The sequence below is a fragment of the Pyrus communis genome, chromosome 10, assembly GCF_041283825.1.
Source record: "Pyrus communis isolate YQ-2024b chromosome 10, ASM4128382v1, whole genome shotgun sequence".
Classification (NCBI taxonomy): domain Eukaryota; kingdom Viridiplantae; phylum Streptophyta; class Magnoliopsida; order Rosales; family Rosaceae; genus Pyrus; species Pyrus communis.
This window is the reverse complement of record NC_142574.1, coordinates 10827619-10844445: the sequence shown is the minus strand read 5'-3', so window position 1 is coordinate 10844445 and position 16827 is coordinate 10827619. Positions and strand designations below refer to the sequence as shown.

The window sequence follows — 16827 nt, the reverse complement described above, 5'->3', positions numbered from 1 at the left end:
CAAGCATGGCATGTTCAAAACGATTATGTCCAATTACACAAGGAATCGTGAAACTACTGGGGTCTTTGCACTTGGTAGGCAGTTTACGTTGCAAAACAGCGGACACATTCTCGCTTACCTTCACTACCTCTTTGTTTGCCCTTCTTCTCTTTGTATTGCATAGGTCCTTGAGGAATTTAGCATACTTTGGAACCTGTTTGATTGCATCAAGAAGCGGTATGTTCACTTGCACTTTCCGGAACGTTTCAAGAATGTCCTTCTCGCTTTCTTCCTTTTTTTCTTGCATGAACCTGCGAGGAAAAGGTACATTGGGCAGATTAGGACGTGAAGTACATGAATTTGAACTTAAATTACCTGATTTGGCCGAGTTAGGGTGATCTGCCTCAGGTTGTGTCGTCTCTTCATCTACTTTCTGGGCAGATTTGGGATTGTTTGGCTCGGTCCCAACTTCTTTTCCACCCCTTAGGGTGATGGCCTTGGCGGATTCGAATCCTCCCTTAGGATTGACTGTGGTTGAGCTAGGAAGCTTTCCTTGCTCTCTAATCTGTCCAAGGAACTCAGAAATCTGCCTTATTTGTTTCTTCATATCCGTCATCTCCTTCTCGTTATTTGCTATCCGGTTGTTTTGATTTTGCAACCCCTGCGAAATAGAGGTTAGTAATTGCATAGCTTGATCACTTTCCAAGGACGTACCTGAATGAGATGATGTCGAAGGTTGTTTTGGTGCATACGGCTTGGAATAAAAACCAGGGGGGTTTGGCCTAAATCCTCCTTGTTGGGCAGCTTGTTGTGGCTCCCTCCATTTGAAGTTTGGATGGTCCCTCCATCCGGCATTGTAAGTGTTCGAGTATGGGTTGTTTTGATTTTGTCCTTGGAAACCAATTGCATTGGCAGATTCCCACCCACCATTCTCGATTAGTTGAGGGCACTTGTCGGATGGATGCCCTTGAATTGAGCACACGCCACAAACTTGGTGTTCTTGTGCTTTTGGACCAATCACAACCTGAGAAACAAGAGAAGTAAGATTAGCAAGTTGTGATTGAATTTCAGAAATAGCACTCACCTCATTTACACTTTGTTGTCGTGGGGCTTCCCTTTGGCCCACTCCTTCATATTGTTGAGCGTTGAGCGCTCGGTTGGCTATGAGAATCTTGGCATCCCTTGGTGTTTTGTCCACCAATGCTCCTCCCGCTGATGCATCAACCATTTGACGTTCGATAGGAAGGAGGCCCTCATAGAAATATTGAAGGAGAAGTTCCTCCTTCATTTGATGTTGAGGACATGAAGCTACAAGGCCCTTGAAGTGCTCATAATAAGCCGGGAATGTCTCACCATGATTCTGTTGAATACCACTAATTTTCTTCCGTAGGAGAATCACTCTCGAAGTAGGGAAGAATTTCTCCAAGAAAGCACGCTTCATACTCTCCCACGAAGTCACAGTTCCCGGGGCTAGTTCGTAGAGCCAATCTTTGGCCTTGTCCATAAGTGAAAATGGAAAGGCCTTCATCTTCAATATACTCCCATCCACATTGACGGGGGTCATGCTCGAACAAACCACCTCGAACTCCTTCAAGTGTTTGTTGGGGTCTTCCATAGACAAGCCATGGAACTTCGGAATATGGTGTAACAAATTGGATTTGAGTTCAAATTCCTCAGTCTTCCCCTCTGCAGCCGTGGGGTATTGGATACAAAGAGGCAATGCATTATCCAAACCCGAGGCCGAAAGCTCCTTGATGGTTCTATTATCTGCTGCCATGGCTTGTTCTTCTTCAAAAATCTGATCCGTGGGCTTTTCTTCTACACCTACTTCGTCTTCTTCAAGCCCAGGTTGTGGTGGAGGTTGTGGTGGCTCTTGTTGACTCCTCGTTCTCCTCAAAGTGCGTTCAAAATCACCGTCAAAGTCGGAGATGTTCTCTATAATAGGCCGAGAGCGACGAGTCATACACAGTACCAAAAAAACAAGGAAACAAACAAACTAAGAATTTGAAATAAGAATGCACGAAAAACAAAATATAAAAATAAAGACAAAGGATTAGCAAAGTTGCTAATCCCCGGCAACGGCGCCAAAATTTGATGCGAGATTTTACTTAACACTCAAATTAAACCCTCGTTTGACAATTGTAGTAGAATGGATAAGTGAGGGATCGTTCTAGACCGGGGATTAGGAGGGCTTGCTAAAACCTTCTAAATTGACTTAAAAACATAAAAACTAAATTAAAATACTCTTAACAAGACTACTATGACTCAGAAAGGCTTTGAAAAACTCAAATTGTCTAAAACAATCAAATTGACTCAAATAGAAGCTAGAACTTGATTTAGACGAATTTGCAATTGTTTATGACTCCAAAAGCTTAAAGATACAAAAATAAAACAAATACGAATGATTAAGACTTAACAAAATAGGGGGGGGGAATTGTGGTTGGACGATATTAAATTAAAAAGACAGAATATAATTAAAGGCAAAATGTAAATATGAATGTGATAAAAATATGGATGATGGAATAGCCAAGGGGTTCTTCTCCACACATGTTACACTTGCAAAACAAAATTGATTCTCAGTTGGTCTTTCGATAAGTTGTGAAACTCAATGCTCCAAGTTAATTAGATCCGCTTAGATTAACTTTCAGATTTCCCTAAATTCGTTGGATTGAATGGAATACGCATTACAACCAAATTATTCTTAATCAAAGTCCCTAACTATGGAATACGCATGATAGAGACATTCAACAAAGATCATTAAGTTCAACGGAAATCATAAACATCGACGAGGCATTCGTTACTATGGAATACGCATGAAACTTATGCCAAGAATTCGTTTAACGCGATTGTTTATAAGCAACCTCCACTACTTGTGAATATAAGTTCATAGCGATTAGGTGAAATTCACTTATATTCTAGCGTCATAATTATGCATGAAAATTAAGCTTGCAATCTCAATGAACATACATAAATAAGTTATCAATCAAACAGTTAAACGAATTGAATCCACAACTTATGAAATTCCAACCAAACGTAATCAATTCAAATTGCAAATATAAACATAGTTTCGAATCACCCCCTAGCTAAAGGGGGTTTAGTTCCTCATAACTTTGAAATCAAAGAAACACCTAAACATTCCAACAACTCAAACGTGAATTGTATGAACGTTTAGGCACTCTTCTCTTCCCTTCTCATACGTACAAAACAAAGAGAATTAAATTTAAACTTTGAAATCAAAGAAACACCTAAACATTCCAGCAACTCAAACTTGAATTGTATGAACGTTTAAGCACTCTTTTCTTCCTCGTTGTTGTAGCACAAGGTCTAAGGTGAGCTTAAGGGCTTTAGGTGTATGTGGAATGGAGTAGGGAGTGGTTGGAGATGGAAGAATGAAGAGAAAATATGCAGAAAATGAAGTGGGACTCACGGCAATGGAATGGGTTTGTTGCTTGGTGTTTGTAACTGAAAATGTGTATGGAAGAGTAAGTGAATTTTGAGGAGTGTTGGATGCTTATTTATAGGTGAAATGGGGGAACAAAAGAGGGAATATTGCAGCTAGGAGGGGATGAATGATTATGGGTGCATGTGTTTGGAATAATGAAGGGGGAATGTATGTAATAAAACAACTAGGAAAAGTTATGGAAAGCTGGAAATGGGAGTGGGAACTCACGGCAAAGTGTTTTGTGGATGGTTCTTTGTGGTTGTGATGCATGTGATTGCATGTGTTGATTGCTAAGGTGTGTGATGATGAGTGTAAGTGGAATAAAGAATGAATGAAGGCATGTGAATTAGGTGGGAAAGAGGTGGAAATGGAATGTTATGCAATGATAATGTCTTGTAAAGATACTAATAAATAATGCATGTAGGGTTAGGAAATAAAATCATAACTTAAAGGGGGATGATTAAAGGGTGTTGAAAGGTTTTGCATGGCTTTGAAGTGATTGTGGATTGGGCTAGAGTTTAAGTACATGAAATGGACCCAAATTGCTCCCCCTTGCATGGCAAGGAATGGTGTTTGTGTTAAGCCCAAGGCAAGGTGAATGTAATTGGGTTAGGGCCATTGTTTTGTGTCTTCAAGTGCATACAAGGCCTTCAAATTCGTCCATCCTCTTGGCTCCATGGATAAGCTATCCAATCCATGCCCAAAAATGCTCCAAATGGCCTCAAAATGCACTTTCTTGCTCCCTAGGCCCTTAGAACCTAAAAACACACAAAAGAAGCATAAAGGACTAAAATAACGAGAGAAACATAACGTAAATGCACGAGAACAAGCCATTTAAGTCGCATGAATATGCTCCTATCACTCCACAACCATATATGAGTGAAATTATGTAAAGGGAATCAAAATTGTCACATATGAAATCTGGAATTTCTGAGTAGATCTCATGAAATGAATCAAATGCTAAGAATATAGATAACACACACACTTACCATCACCCATGAATACATCCTCAATGATCAGCTAGGTCTTTCTCAAGATTGTAATGTAAGGCTTAGGTTATAGGTTACGAGAGAAGTGATATGAAATACTAGAGCTTGGGGCATACCAAAGTGTTCTTGAGGATCATGCTCTTCACTTGCATTTGTTTTCTTTCTTCTTTGTTTTTGGCATCCAGGCCCTATGTCTTATAATGAGGAGATTTGGAACTTGTATCCATTTTAATTCTCTTCTTTTTTTTTTTTTTATAACTTTTTTTTTTTTTTTAGAAGTATCTTCAACATAGGTGCCCTCGGTACACGCCACAATCTTGCTTTATAACTCAATCTGCCCTTAGTCTTCATCACATTGGTATTCCCCAAACTATAAGGTATGGCTTGTAATGGGCTAGAATGGGTAGATTATGGTGTAGGTGATGAAAGAATTAGGCTAAAATGTTTGGCTACAACAAGGGTGAATGGAGCACACAAATGGGTAGGATTTAAGCCTTTTAGTAGTTAAACATGCATAGCCTAACATCATCTCATTGAGTTCATTCACGAATGATACTAAACACATGGTATCTGCAAGGGAGAATGATTCTTAGTATCCAAACAAAATAGAAGTAATGAGATCATTTAGAGTGAAATTGAAAGAAAAAGATAGGAGTAGAAACACTTTAAACCCTCTCAAAGAAGCAATTAGGCTCAAACTAACTCACTAGGGTAGTCTCCACTATTCTTCTTCCAGAATTTAAGTATGGTACTTCCATGATCATAATTTCAAGAGTTAAAGCTTTATACATGACCATAAGATACAACACTTTTTCATAGCAACCCAATCGTTTGTTTTCAAACATAACCCTCATATACATTCATATTAGTAAGCAAAACACACTTAACTAAAATAAACCCACACAAATTGAACAAAATGAAAGCAAAACACTCTTAACCAAACTAACACATAAAACAAATATAAACACAAACTTTCCATCCCACACCCCCAAACCTAACCTAAGCATTGTCCTCGATGCTTAAAATTGTATGCAAAGTAAAAAGGCAAAGAATATGGAATGGAAATAACATAAACACAAAATAAGGAAAGAACACAAACCACACTAGGTTGCCTCCTAGCAAGCGCTGATGCGAGAATTTATACACACACAAATTAAACCCTCTTTTTGACAATTGTAGTATAAGTATAAGTAGGGATCGTTCTGGACCGGGGATTAGGAGGGATTGTTAATCACTTGGATTTGACTCAAAAACGTAAAAACGTAATAATAAACTCTAAACTAGACTCAAAGAATGTAAAACTAAACTTTAAAACACTAAGACAAACCAAAGACTCAAAATGCTTTTAAAAACACAAACTAAAATGATTTCTAACTAAATTGACATTAAAGTAAAGGGGGATTTAAGTTTATACGAAATTAAATTAAATGAACAAATTAAAACAGAATGTAAATATGAAATTGATGAAATAGAATGGATGAATGCTAGCTAAGGGGGTCATCTCCACATATGTTACACTTGCATAATAAAAAGATTTCCAATTACATTTCAATAAATTATGAAACTCATCACCCCGGGTTAATTAGGTCCGCTTAAATTAACCGTCAAGTTTTCCTTAAGTTAATGAATTGGATGGGTTAGCGCAACGCAATTCACAACATTCTCCAAAAGTCCTTTACGTGAACAGCACAATAAAGATACAATCAAAGATCATTAAGCATTATGAAAACTATAAGTGTTGACGAGGCATTCGTTACTATGATGAGCATGAAACTCGTGCCAAGAATTCATTTAACGCGATTGTTTATAAGCAACCTCCACTACTTGTGAATATAAGTTCATAACGATTAGGTGAAAATCATTTATATTCTAGCGTCATATTCATGCATGAAAATTAAGCGCGCATTCTTAATAAACATACATAAATAAGTTATCAATCAAACGGTTAAACAAATTGAATCAACAACTTATGAAATGCAATTAGAAGTAATCAAATCAAAATGCAAGCATAAACATATATTTCGAATCACCCCCTAGCTAAAGGGGGTTTAGTTTATCATAACTTTGAAATCAAAGAAACACCTAAACATTCCAACAACTCAAACTTGAATTGTATGAACGTTTAGGCACTCTTCTCTTCCATTCCTCATACGTACAAAACAAAGAGAATTAAATTTAAACTTTGAAATCAAAGAAACACCTAAACATTCCAACAACTCACACTTGAATTGTATGAACGTTTAGGCCCTCTTATCTTCCTCGTTGTTGTAGCACAAGGTCTAAGGTGAGGTTTGGGGGATTATGGAAATGGATGAGGAGTGGTGGAAATGGAAAGATGGTTTTTGGATTCTAAGGGAGACTCACGGCTAAGAGAGAAAGGGATGTGTTTGTGGTGTGTTGTGTATGAAATGAGATGTTCATGAATGAATGAATGCAAGGGTATTTATAGGAGTAGTGGAGGGAACATATGGCTATGTCATTTGTAGGTGAAGTAAGTGTGTGAGGTTGGTGAAGTAAGTGGAGGTTGTAGGTGAAGTAGGTGGATGTTGTAGGTGAAGTAGGTGGATGTTGTAGGTGAAGTGATAAGTGATAAGTGATATGATATGTGGTTATGATATGATAAGTGGTTAAGTGGTGATGATAAGTGATAAGTGATTAAGTGATATGATATGTGGTGATGATAAGTGATAAGTGATTAAGTGATATGATATGTGGTGATGATAAGTGATAAGTGCATGTGGGTTAACTAATGAAGGAAATGCATGTGCAATGACAATGTGTTAGAATGGATGTGTGTTATGCATGGCATGATTGGGATTAGGAAAGGTTTAAATGTCCTAAAACTAAAGAGAACAAGGTTCCAACACTTTGGCTCCAATTATGTCTTCAATTTCGTCCAACACTTTGGCTTCAAGCATAAGCTATCCGTCCTTAGCCCAAAAGTGCTCCAAAAGTCTCCAAAATGCATCTTTTTGCTCCTTTAGCCCTTTGGACCTACAAACACACGAAAATAGCTTAAAGTACTAAAATAACTAAAGAAACATAACGTAAATGTACGAGAACAAGCCATTTAAGTCGCATAAATATGCTCCTATCAAATACCCCCACACTTAGCTTTTGCTAGTCCTCGAGCAAAACAGAAAAACAAAACAAAAAGAACAAAACACAACCTACACCTTCCAACAATCGTATCAGGGACTTCCAATGCACATGACAAGTTAAAAATCATTATTCTCACAGATTTGAGCCATCTTTACACTTAAGTACATTCTTAATCATAGTCACCACATACTAGTTCACAATTAAGCAATTAAAACACATTTCAAATGTAGTAACATGCCTTTAGAGAATTCCCTCAATTTCTTACTAGATGTACTCTCGTTTTTCACACAGATTTTCTGACTACACACCCTACACTAGGTATATGTGAGAAGATTGATGTAAACATGTAGACGAACACTCACATATGTTATAATAAGGAAAGCATTTTCTGGAGTTAATAAGCATGTTTAGATATGATCTCATGAATGGAATGCTACTACTTAGACGCGAGAACCAGTGACACCATAAGCTCATACCAAGTTCAAACTCCACAATTGAAATACATAACACTCAATATAGAAGTCAAGGGTTGTAACGGGGCTTGGGGTAATTGGCTAAAAATGAAAGGTAAGGATAACAAACGTTCTTCAAGCAATAGTGAGCAAAGTATTGAATTAGGCACTTAGAATTTCCTTTAGAATGCAGAAGTCAACTTTGATCACCCAAGGGGGAATTACACAGAACTTAGGGCCATATTCATTTTTTTTTGGACCCTTTCTTCAACCATCAATGCTCGTGAGTTCATTTTCACTTATTTTCATTTTTTTTTTTAAGCTCTTTTTTCTTTCTTTCTTTCTTTTTTTTTTTTTTTTTTTTTTTTTTTTTTTTTTTTTTTTTTTTCTTTTCTTTTTCTTTTCTTTTGAATCTCAAAACATAAACACTTAAACATTCTCTCCCCCACACTTATTTTCTTTCATAATGTAACTCAAAAGGAATTCAATTAAGTCATGCTCACTATCTTTTAAGAACAAGGGTGGGGATTGTCCTAAACTAGGCTAGGTGAGGAAAATGTGGGTAAACAAAGAATAAAGGCTAAACAAGGCTCAACGGGGTTAAAACTTACAACATATACGAAGTATGGGAAGTAAGGCTATTTGGCTATGGTGGTGGTCACTACACAACTTCTTCTTGAATATGTGTTATGCAAATCAATAACATGCTTTGAATGAAATGGGCATGAGTTCTAGCATTTAGTTCTATCATGATACAATTGCATTCTAAGTAGCAACCAAGCAAGGAATAATGAGATCATGCAACAACTTTAGAAAATAAAGAATCACAGAAAATAACTCTCCAAAGAAAGTAATGGCTCGAGTCTCACAGGGATGTAGCGTTTGTTTGAGTTTCTTCCTTCAAGCATGTTACAAAAACGAATTTTTCTTTTATGATTGCATGTGAAGTCATACATTATAACCATAACCAAGCATATACCAAGAGTAAATCAAACTTTTCTCTATGTTTATAACTCTTTCTAACCGTCATGCAATTATAAACCAAATCCTTATCATTGTGTTGGAAGGTACCCTAAGACACAAACACACAAAAACGACTTTTAAAACAACTCTTTTTGGGTTTTTCAAAACAATTTTTCAAATTTTTATGGGATTTTCGAATTATAAAACAAAACACACTAAAACACTCTAAAACAACTTAAAAACACCTTAAAACAGCAAGGAACAACATTAGAAGTTATGGTGGATAAAACCCTACGAATTTGCATCAAAACACTTTAGTTACCCCCCCACACTTAAATCAAACATTGTCCTCAATGTTTTAAGCATAGATTCACACAAAACATAAGTAAACACACAAAAAGCAACTAAACATTTTAAACATGGCATAATGTAATTAACAAAAAGAAGAGTTTAGGGACGCAAATCTGGTTATGGAGTGTAAATTCCCTCTTCTCCTTGGTGATTGCATTGAGGTTTTGATCTTTGTGATTCCACAGGCTTACTCTTGAACTGGTTTCTGCCCATCGTTGATTTTCCTTTGTGCTACTTCTTGAACTGGGCAGCAGGATGGTTCTTTTGGTTTCCCCCGAAGGTCTGAGCTTCCTCCTGTTATCTGTTTCTTTGTTCAATCTTTGCAGGAGTGGTCCCTTCTCTGGAAGTGTATCAACCGTTGAAGATGACTACTCGAGAGCAACGCTAGGTAAGCAATCAGGAATAGATTCCAGGCAGTTGGCTCCAGATCGGAAGACTGACTCCAAGTGCCGGCTGATTGCTTCTTTTACTTTGCCATGCAAGTAAGAACAAGGACAAAGAAAAAGACAGGGAAAGAGCATGATATGAGATACTTTTGCTTTTGACCTTGATGATATGAGATACCTTTGCTTTGAAGAAGCGGTGAATGAATCAGCACATGCTTCAATCCGCCGTTTCCTCCTGGGTCATATGTACTCCAGGCATCTGGTATCATCTTTGGGGAAGAAGAAAGAATTGAGTATTTTGAAAGGCTTTGCTGGGAGTGCGCCCTCAGAGGTGAGGGAGAGTTGGGCATTTTCTTCAGGTTTGCCTTGCCATAAAAGACGAAGGTCGACATATATAGAGATAATATCAAGTGGTGGTATTATTCTTTTACCTTTGTCGACAAACGTTTTGATCCCGCAAATCCGGCTTTTTGAAATAGTGGCGCCTCTTCGATCTTTGAAAACGCCTCTTCGATTTCTGATCAGGCGCCCCTTCGATTTCTGATCGACGCCCCTTCGATTTCTGAACGACGCCCCTTCGCTTTCTGAACGACACGTGGTAGTGCAGATGCGGCTCCTTTTGACAAAGCTGCACGCGTCTTCTGAAAAGCAGAGAAAGCGTCGCCGAACTTTGCGCTTGTCGGCTAAAGATGTGTAGATGCGATGATGGCCTCCACGTGTTTTCAGCTTTGTCAGAAATCTTTTGACAAAGTTGAACGCGTTTTCTTGAAAAGCCGAGGGGGCGTTGCCTAAATTACGCCGGAAAATCCGGCTCTTTGAATCGGTGGACACGTCGTCTTGGCTTTTTATAGAGCTATCAATCACCCCAACACACACACTCAGAAGATTTCCCATTCCTGAAACTCGACTCCGGCCCTTTGTGAAATTTTAACTCCATCCACCCCTTCTCTTTGAACATCGTTGAAAAAAAATGGCGAACTCATCGAACCTTAGCTTAGATTTGAGTCTCAGCAGCGATCCGGTTGCGCCCCGTCAAGGTAATGTATGGCGCCCTTCTTTTTTATCTTCAAACGGTCCTCTTTCAGGTGAAGACTCTGTGATGCAGGACGCCACAACAGCTACAATAGTAGCTAAAAACCTCCTCACTCCAAAAGATAGTAGGCTGCTGTCAGGACAGTCCGATGAGTTGGCCGTTCAAGAGTCCCTCGCACTTAGTGTTCAGTGTGCGAGTTCTGTGTCCAACATGGGCCAACGCCTGCTTGCTCGGTCCCGCCAAGTGGAATCGTTGATGGCAGAGGTGGAAAGACTTAAGCAAGAGATCCAGCAGCTTAAGTACGAGAATAGAAGTTTGCATGTGCTTGCAAATAACTATTCGTCGGGGATGAAGAGGAAGCTTGATGAGCTGCAAGAATCTGAGGGTCGAATTCACAGTGACCGTCAAAGGCTTGCGTCTTATCTCCAGAGGCACATTTTTCCTGGGTCATCCAGCGCTTGGCCAAGTATTGAGGCCTGGAATGCTCTAGCTCCGATGCCTCCCGCTCCGATGGCTTCTGCTCCGATGCCTCCCGCTTCTATGCCTCCCGCTTCTATGCCTTCCGCTTCTGCGCCTCGTAGTGGGGCTTCACGCAAACAACCTTTGTGAAGCTCCACCTTTCTCCATGTTTAGTATCTTTTTTTTTTTTTTTTTTTTTTTTATTTATTTTTATTTATTAACATAAATAAAATCAAACGGCATGGAATTGGTCCTTGAATGGAAGGTGATACTTGAAGTGAACCGGCAATGGTTTGAATTCTAATGTAGGTGCCTGATTCATAAAAAACAGCAAGTTAGTATAAAATGTAAAGGAATTTGAAAAAAACTTACTTGTTTTGTCTGACAAGAACTCAATGACAAACACCACTCCTTTGAAAGTTTCAGGGATATTGGACTTGGCCAGATTGCAAGTGATGGTTATGACTTGTCCAATGTCATCAAATTTAACTTCTTTGGATTTTGTGGTTTCAAGAACGTCCTCTTTGATGAATTCATGACATTCCCTACTTGTCACCTTTGAAAGGGCTTCCAAGATGTCTTTTTCACCTTCTTCTTCCTTGGAAGTCATGAATCTGCAAGGAATAGGGATACTTGTTGGAACGGGGTTAAAAATAATGAAATTTGGAACAACCATACCTGTATTAGATGGCATAGGAGCAATAGGTGCCTCCGGTAAAGGTGTTTCCACCCTTTCCGTGGGTTGGGTGTATTCCTCTTCCTTGTGATTTGATTTTGATGGTTGAGGGTCCGTTCCAACCTCCTTGTCACTTCTCAACATGATAGCATTGGTGTTTTCAAATTCTCCCTTCTGATTTGCAATGGTTGAACTAGGGAGTTCGCCTTGGTCTCGAAACTGTCCTACGAACTCCGCGATCTGCCCAATTTGCTTATCCAAGTGGTCCAACCTTTGTGGTGGCTGCATAGGCGTTGAATAGAACTCCTCATATGGCTGCCAATATCCTTCTTGTTGAGCCTCATTGTCTTGATTTTGTGAGCCCTGCACCAAACAAATTAATTCATTAAGCTTTTGATTATAATCTATTGACGAACTTGAGTTTGGTTGGGCATATTGAATATGAGGTTGTGGTGGCTGCCAATATCCTCCTTGTTGAGCATTTTGAGGTTCCCACCACATAGAGTTTGAATGATCACTCCAATCCGAATTGTAAGTATTGGAAAACACGTTATTCCTTGATTGAAGATTAGATATATCAACTCTTTGCATTTGGGACCTTTCCATGAGCTGTGACAAAAGAGAAGCGTTATCAAGTGCCATGTTGTTCTTAACAAACAAAACACAAATAAAAACTAAATCTAAAAGACAATACAGAAACAAACAATCCAAGGGATTAGCAAATTTTCTAATCCCCGGCAACGGCGCCAAAATTTGATGCGAGAATTTATACACACACAAATTAAACCCTCTTTTTGACAATTGTAGTATAAGTATAAGTAGGGATCGTTCTGGACCGGGGATTAGGAGGGATTGTTAATCACTTGGATTTGACTCAAAAACGTAAAAACGTAATAATAAACTCTAAACTAGACTCAAAGAATGTAAAACTAAACTTTAAAACACTAAGACAAACCAAAGACTCAAAATGCTTTTAAAAACACAAACTAAAATGATTTCTAACTAAATTGACATTAAAGTAAAGGGGGATTTAAGTTTATACGAAATTAAATTAAATGAACAAATTAAAACAGAATGTAAATATGAAATTGATGAAATAGAATGGATGAATGCTAGCTAAGGGGGTCATCTCCACATATGTTACACTTGCATAATAAAAAGATTTCCAATTACATTTCAATAAATTATGAAACTCATCACCCCGGGTTAATTAGGTCCGCTTAAATTAACCGTCAAGTTTTCCTTAAGTTAATGAATTGGATGGGTTAGCGCAACGCAATTCACAACATTCTCCAAAAGTCCTTTACGTGAACAGCACAATAAAGATACAATCAAAGATCATTAAGCATTATGAAAACTATAAGTGTTGACGAGGCATTCGTTACTATGATGAGCATGAAACTCGTGCCAAGAATTCATTTAACGCGATTGTTTATAAGCAACCTCCACTACTTGTGAATATAAGTTCATAACGATTAGGTGAAAATCACTTATATTCTAGCGTCATATTCATGCATGAAAATTAAGCGCGCATTCTTAATAAACATACATAAATAAGTTATCAATCAAACGGTTAAACAAATTGAATCAACAACTTATGAAATGCAATTAGAAGTAATCAAATCAAAATGCAAGCATAAACATATATTTCGAATCACCCCCTAGCTAAAGGGGGTTTAGTTTATCATAACTTTGAAATCAAAGAAACACCTAAACATTCCAACAACTCAAACTTGAATTGTATGAACGTTTAGGCACTCTTCTCTTCCATTCCTCATACGTACAAAACAAAGAGAATTAAATTTAAACTTTGAAATCAAAGAAACACCTAAACATTCCAACAACTCACACTTGAATTGTATGAACGTTTAGGCCCTCTTATCTTCCTCGTTGTTGTAGCACAAGGTCTAAGGTGAGGTTTGGGGGATTATGGAAATGGATGAGGAGTGGTGGAAACGGAAAGATGGTTTTTGGATTCTAAGGGAGACTCACGGCTAAGAGAGAAAGGGATGTGTTTGTGGTGTGTTGTGTATGAAATGAGATGTTCATGAATGAATGAATGCAAGGGTATTTATAGGAGTAGTGGAGGGAACATATGGCTATGTCATTTGTAGGTGAAGTAAGTGTGTGAGGTTGGTGAAGTAAGTGGAGGTTGTAGGTGAAGTAGGTGGATGTTGTAGGTGAAGTAGGTGGATGTTGTAGGTGAAGTAGGTGGATGTTGTAGGTGAAGTGATAAGTGATAAGTGATATGATATGTGGTTATGATATGATAAGTGGTTAAGTGGTGATGATAAGTGATAAGTGATTAAGTGATATGATATGTGGTGATGATAAGTGATAAGTGATTAAGTGATATGATATGTGGTGATGATAAGTGATAAGTGCATGTGGGTTAACTAATGAAGGAAATGCATGTGCAATGACAATGTGTTAGAATGGATGTGTGTTATGCATGGCATGATTGGGATTAGGAAAGGTTTAAATGTCCTAAAACTAAAGAGAACAAGGTTCCAACACTTTGGCTCCAATTATGTCTTCAATTTCGTCCAACACTTTGGCTTCAAGCATAAGCTATCCGTCCTTAGCCCAAAAGTGCTCCAAAAGTCTCCAAAATGCATCTTTTTGCTCCTTTAGCCCTTTGGACCTACAAACACACGAAAATAGCTTAAAGTACTAAAATAACTAAAGAAACATAACGTAAATGTACGAGAACAAGCCATTTAAGTCGCATAAATATGCTCCTATCAAGCGCTTTATTTAATGTCTAGGCAAGACATGGTAACTTGTTCATGGTGTTGTAAACTCAAGAAAATCGACAACTTGATACACTGGCTCCTCTTCTACTTTCTCCAAATATGGTTTCAATCGCTGCCCATTGACTTTAAAAGAAGTGCCATTCTTCATGTTTTCTATCTCCACAGCTCCATGGGGAAATGTTTGCAGCACTTTGAATGGTCCCACCCACCTAGACTTCAGTTTTCCTGGAAAAAGTCTCAAACGTGAGTCATACAAAAGTACTTTCATACCTTGGTGAAACTCTTTCCTTAGGATGGCCTTGTCATGATAGAGCTTAGTCCGTTCCTTGTAGATTTTGGCATTCTCATATGCCTCATTTCTAAGTTCTTCCAACTCATTAAGTTGGAGCTTCCTTGCTACTCCAGCATCTTTGTAATCAAAGTTGAACTTCTTGATGGCCCAATATGCACGGTGTTCAAGCTCCATTGGCAAGTGGCAAGCTTTCCCAAACACAAGGCGATAAGGACTCATGCCAATGGGGGTCTTGTATGCTGTTCTATATGCCCATAGTGCATCATTTAACCTTAGTGACCAGTCCTTCCTTGTAGGGCTCACAGTCTTCATCAAAATGTTCTTGATCTCCCTATTGCTAATCTCCACTTGTCCTGAGGTTTGAGGATGGTACGGGGTTGCCACTTTGTGGTTGATGTTGTACTTCTTCATTAAGGATTCAAAGGGTTGGTTGCAGAAATGGCTGCCACCATCACTAATAATAGCTCTTGGGGTTCCAAACCTACAAAAAATCACATCTTTAAGAAAATTCAACACAACCTTATGATCATTAGTTCTTGTAGCAATGGCTTCAACCCATTTGGATACGTAATCCACTGCCACTAATATGTATAAACAGCCAAAGGAGGATGGAAATGGTCCCATGAAGTCAATTCCCCAAACATCAAAGAGCTCCACCACCAAAATGTTGTTCAATGGCATCTCATTTCTTCGGCTAATGTTCCCCATTTTCTGGCACCTATCACACTTAGAGCAAAAATCAAAAGCATCTTTGAATAAAGTAGGCCAAAAGAAACCAGATTGTAAAACCTTTAGAGATGTCTTTTTGGCACCAAAATGGCCTCCACATGCCAATGTGTGGCTAAATGTTAGGATGCTTTGTTGCTCACTCTCTGGGACACATCTCCTAATGATTTGATCAGGGCAATATTTAAACAAATATGGTTCGTCCCAAACGTAGTGCTTTACCATGGCAAGGAACTTCTTTCTTTCCTGAAAAGAAAGGTCATTTCTCATTATACCACAAGCAAGATAATTAACAAAATCTGCATACCATGGTTCTTGTTCTGGAACAACAAGGAGTTGCTCATCTGGAAATGATTCATTTAGGGGCAAAGGTTGTCCAACTCCATGGTTTTCATTAAGCCTGGACAAATGGTCAGCCACAACATTATCACTGCCCTTCTTATCTCGAATTTCCAAGTCAAACTCTTGTAGTAAGAGTATCCATCTAATCAAGCGTGGTTTAGCATCCTTCTTTGTCATCAAGTACCTAAGGGCTGCATGATCAGAAAACACAATAACTTTAGATCCCACAAGATATGACCTAAACTTTTCTAAGGCAAAAATAACAGCAAGCAACTCCTTTTCAGTTGTGGAATAGTTAAGTTGGGCATCATGCAGAGTTCTGCTTGCATAGTAGATCACATGTGGAAGCTTGTTCACCCTTTGCCCTAAAACTGCACCAACAGCATAGTCAGAGGCATCACACATTAATTCAAAAGGTAACGACCAATCTGGTGCCATAATAATAGGGGCCGAGGTTAGTTCATTTTTCAAAGTATTGAATGCATCCATACAAGCCTTATCAAAATGAAATACAACATCTTTAGCTAACAGATTGCATAATGGACGAGTGATCATTGAAAAGTTCTTAATGAAACGACGATAAAAACCCGCATGGCCCAAAAAACTTCTTACTCCCTTCACAGTGGTGGGGGCTACCATATTGGTGATGACGTCAATTTTGGCTTTGTCTACCTCCATTCCTTTGCTAGAGATTACATGCCCCAACACAATTCCTTGTTTCACCATAAATTGGCACTTTTCCCAATTGAGAACCAAATTTGTTTCTTGACATCTTTGAAGTACTAAAGAGAGATGGTTAAGAAATTCATCAAAAGAGGAACCAAACACTGAGAAGTCATCCATAAATACCTCAATGAATCTTTCTACCATGTCAGAAAA

At 38.4% G+C, this 16827-nt stretch overlaps 1 protein-coding gene across 1 annotated transcript in view; it reads right to left on the bottom strand.

Moving 5' to 3' along the window:
- The window catches only part of LOC148693523 (uncharacterized), a 74878-nt gene that overhangs the window by 19782 nt on the left and 38269 nt on the right, over positions 1-16827 (bottom strand). Inside the window, exon 5 of the mRNA XM_088678037.1 lies at positions 14653-16628. Coding sequence (XP_088534163.1) covers positions 14653-16628 — 1976 coding nt within the window. The remainder of the gene's footprint in view (positions 1-14652; positions 16629-16827) is intronic.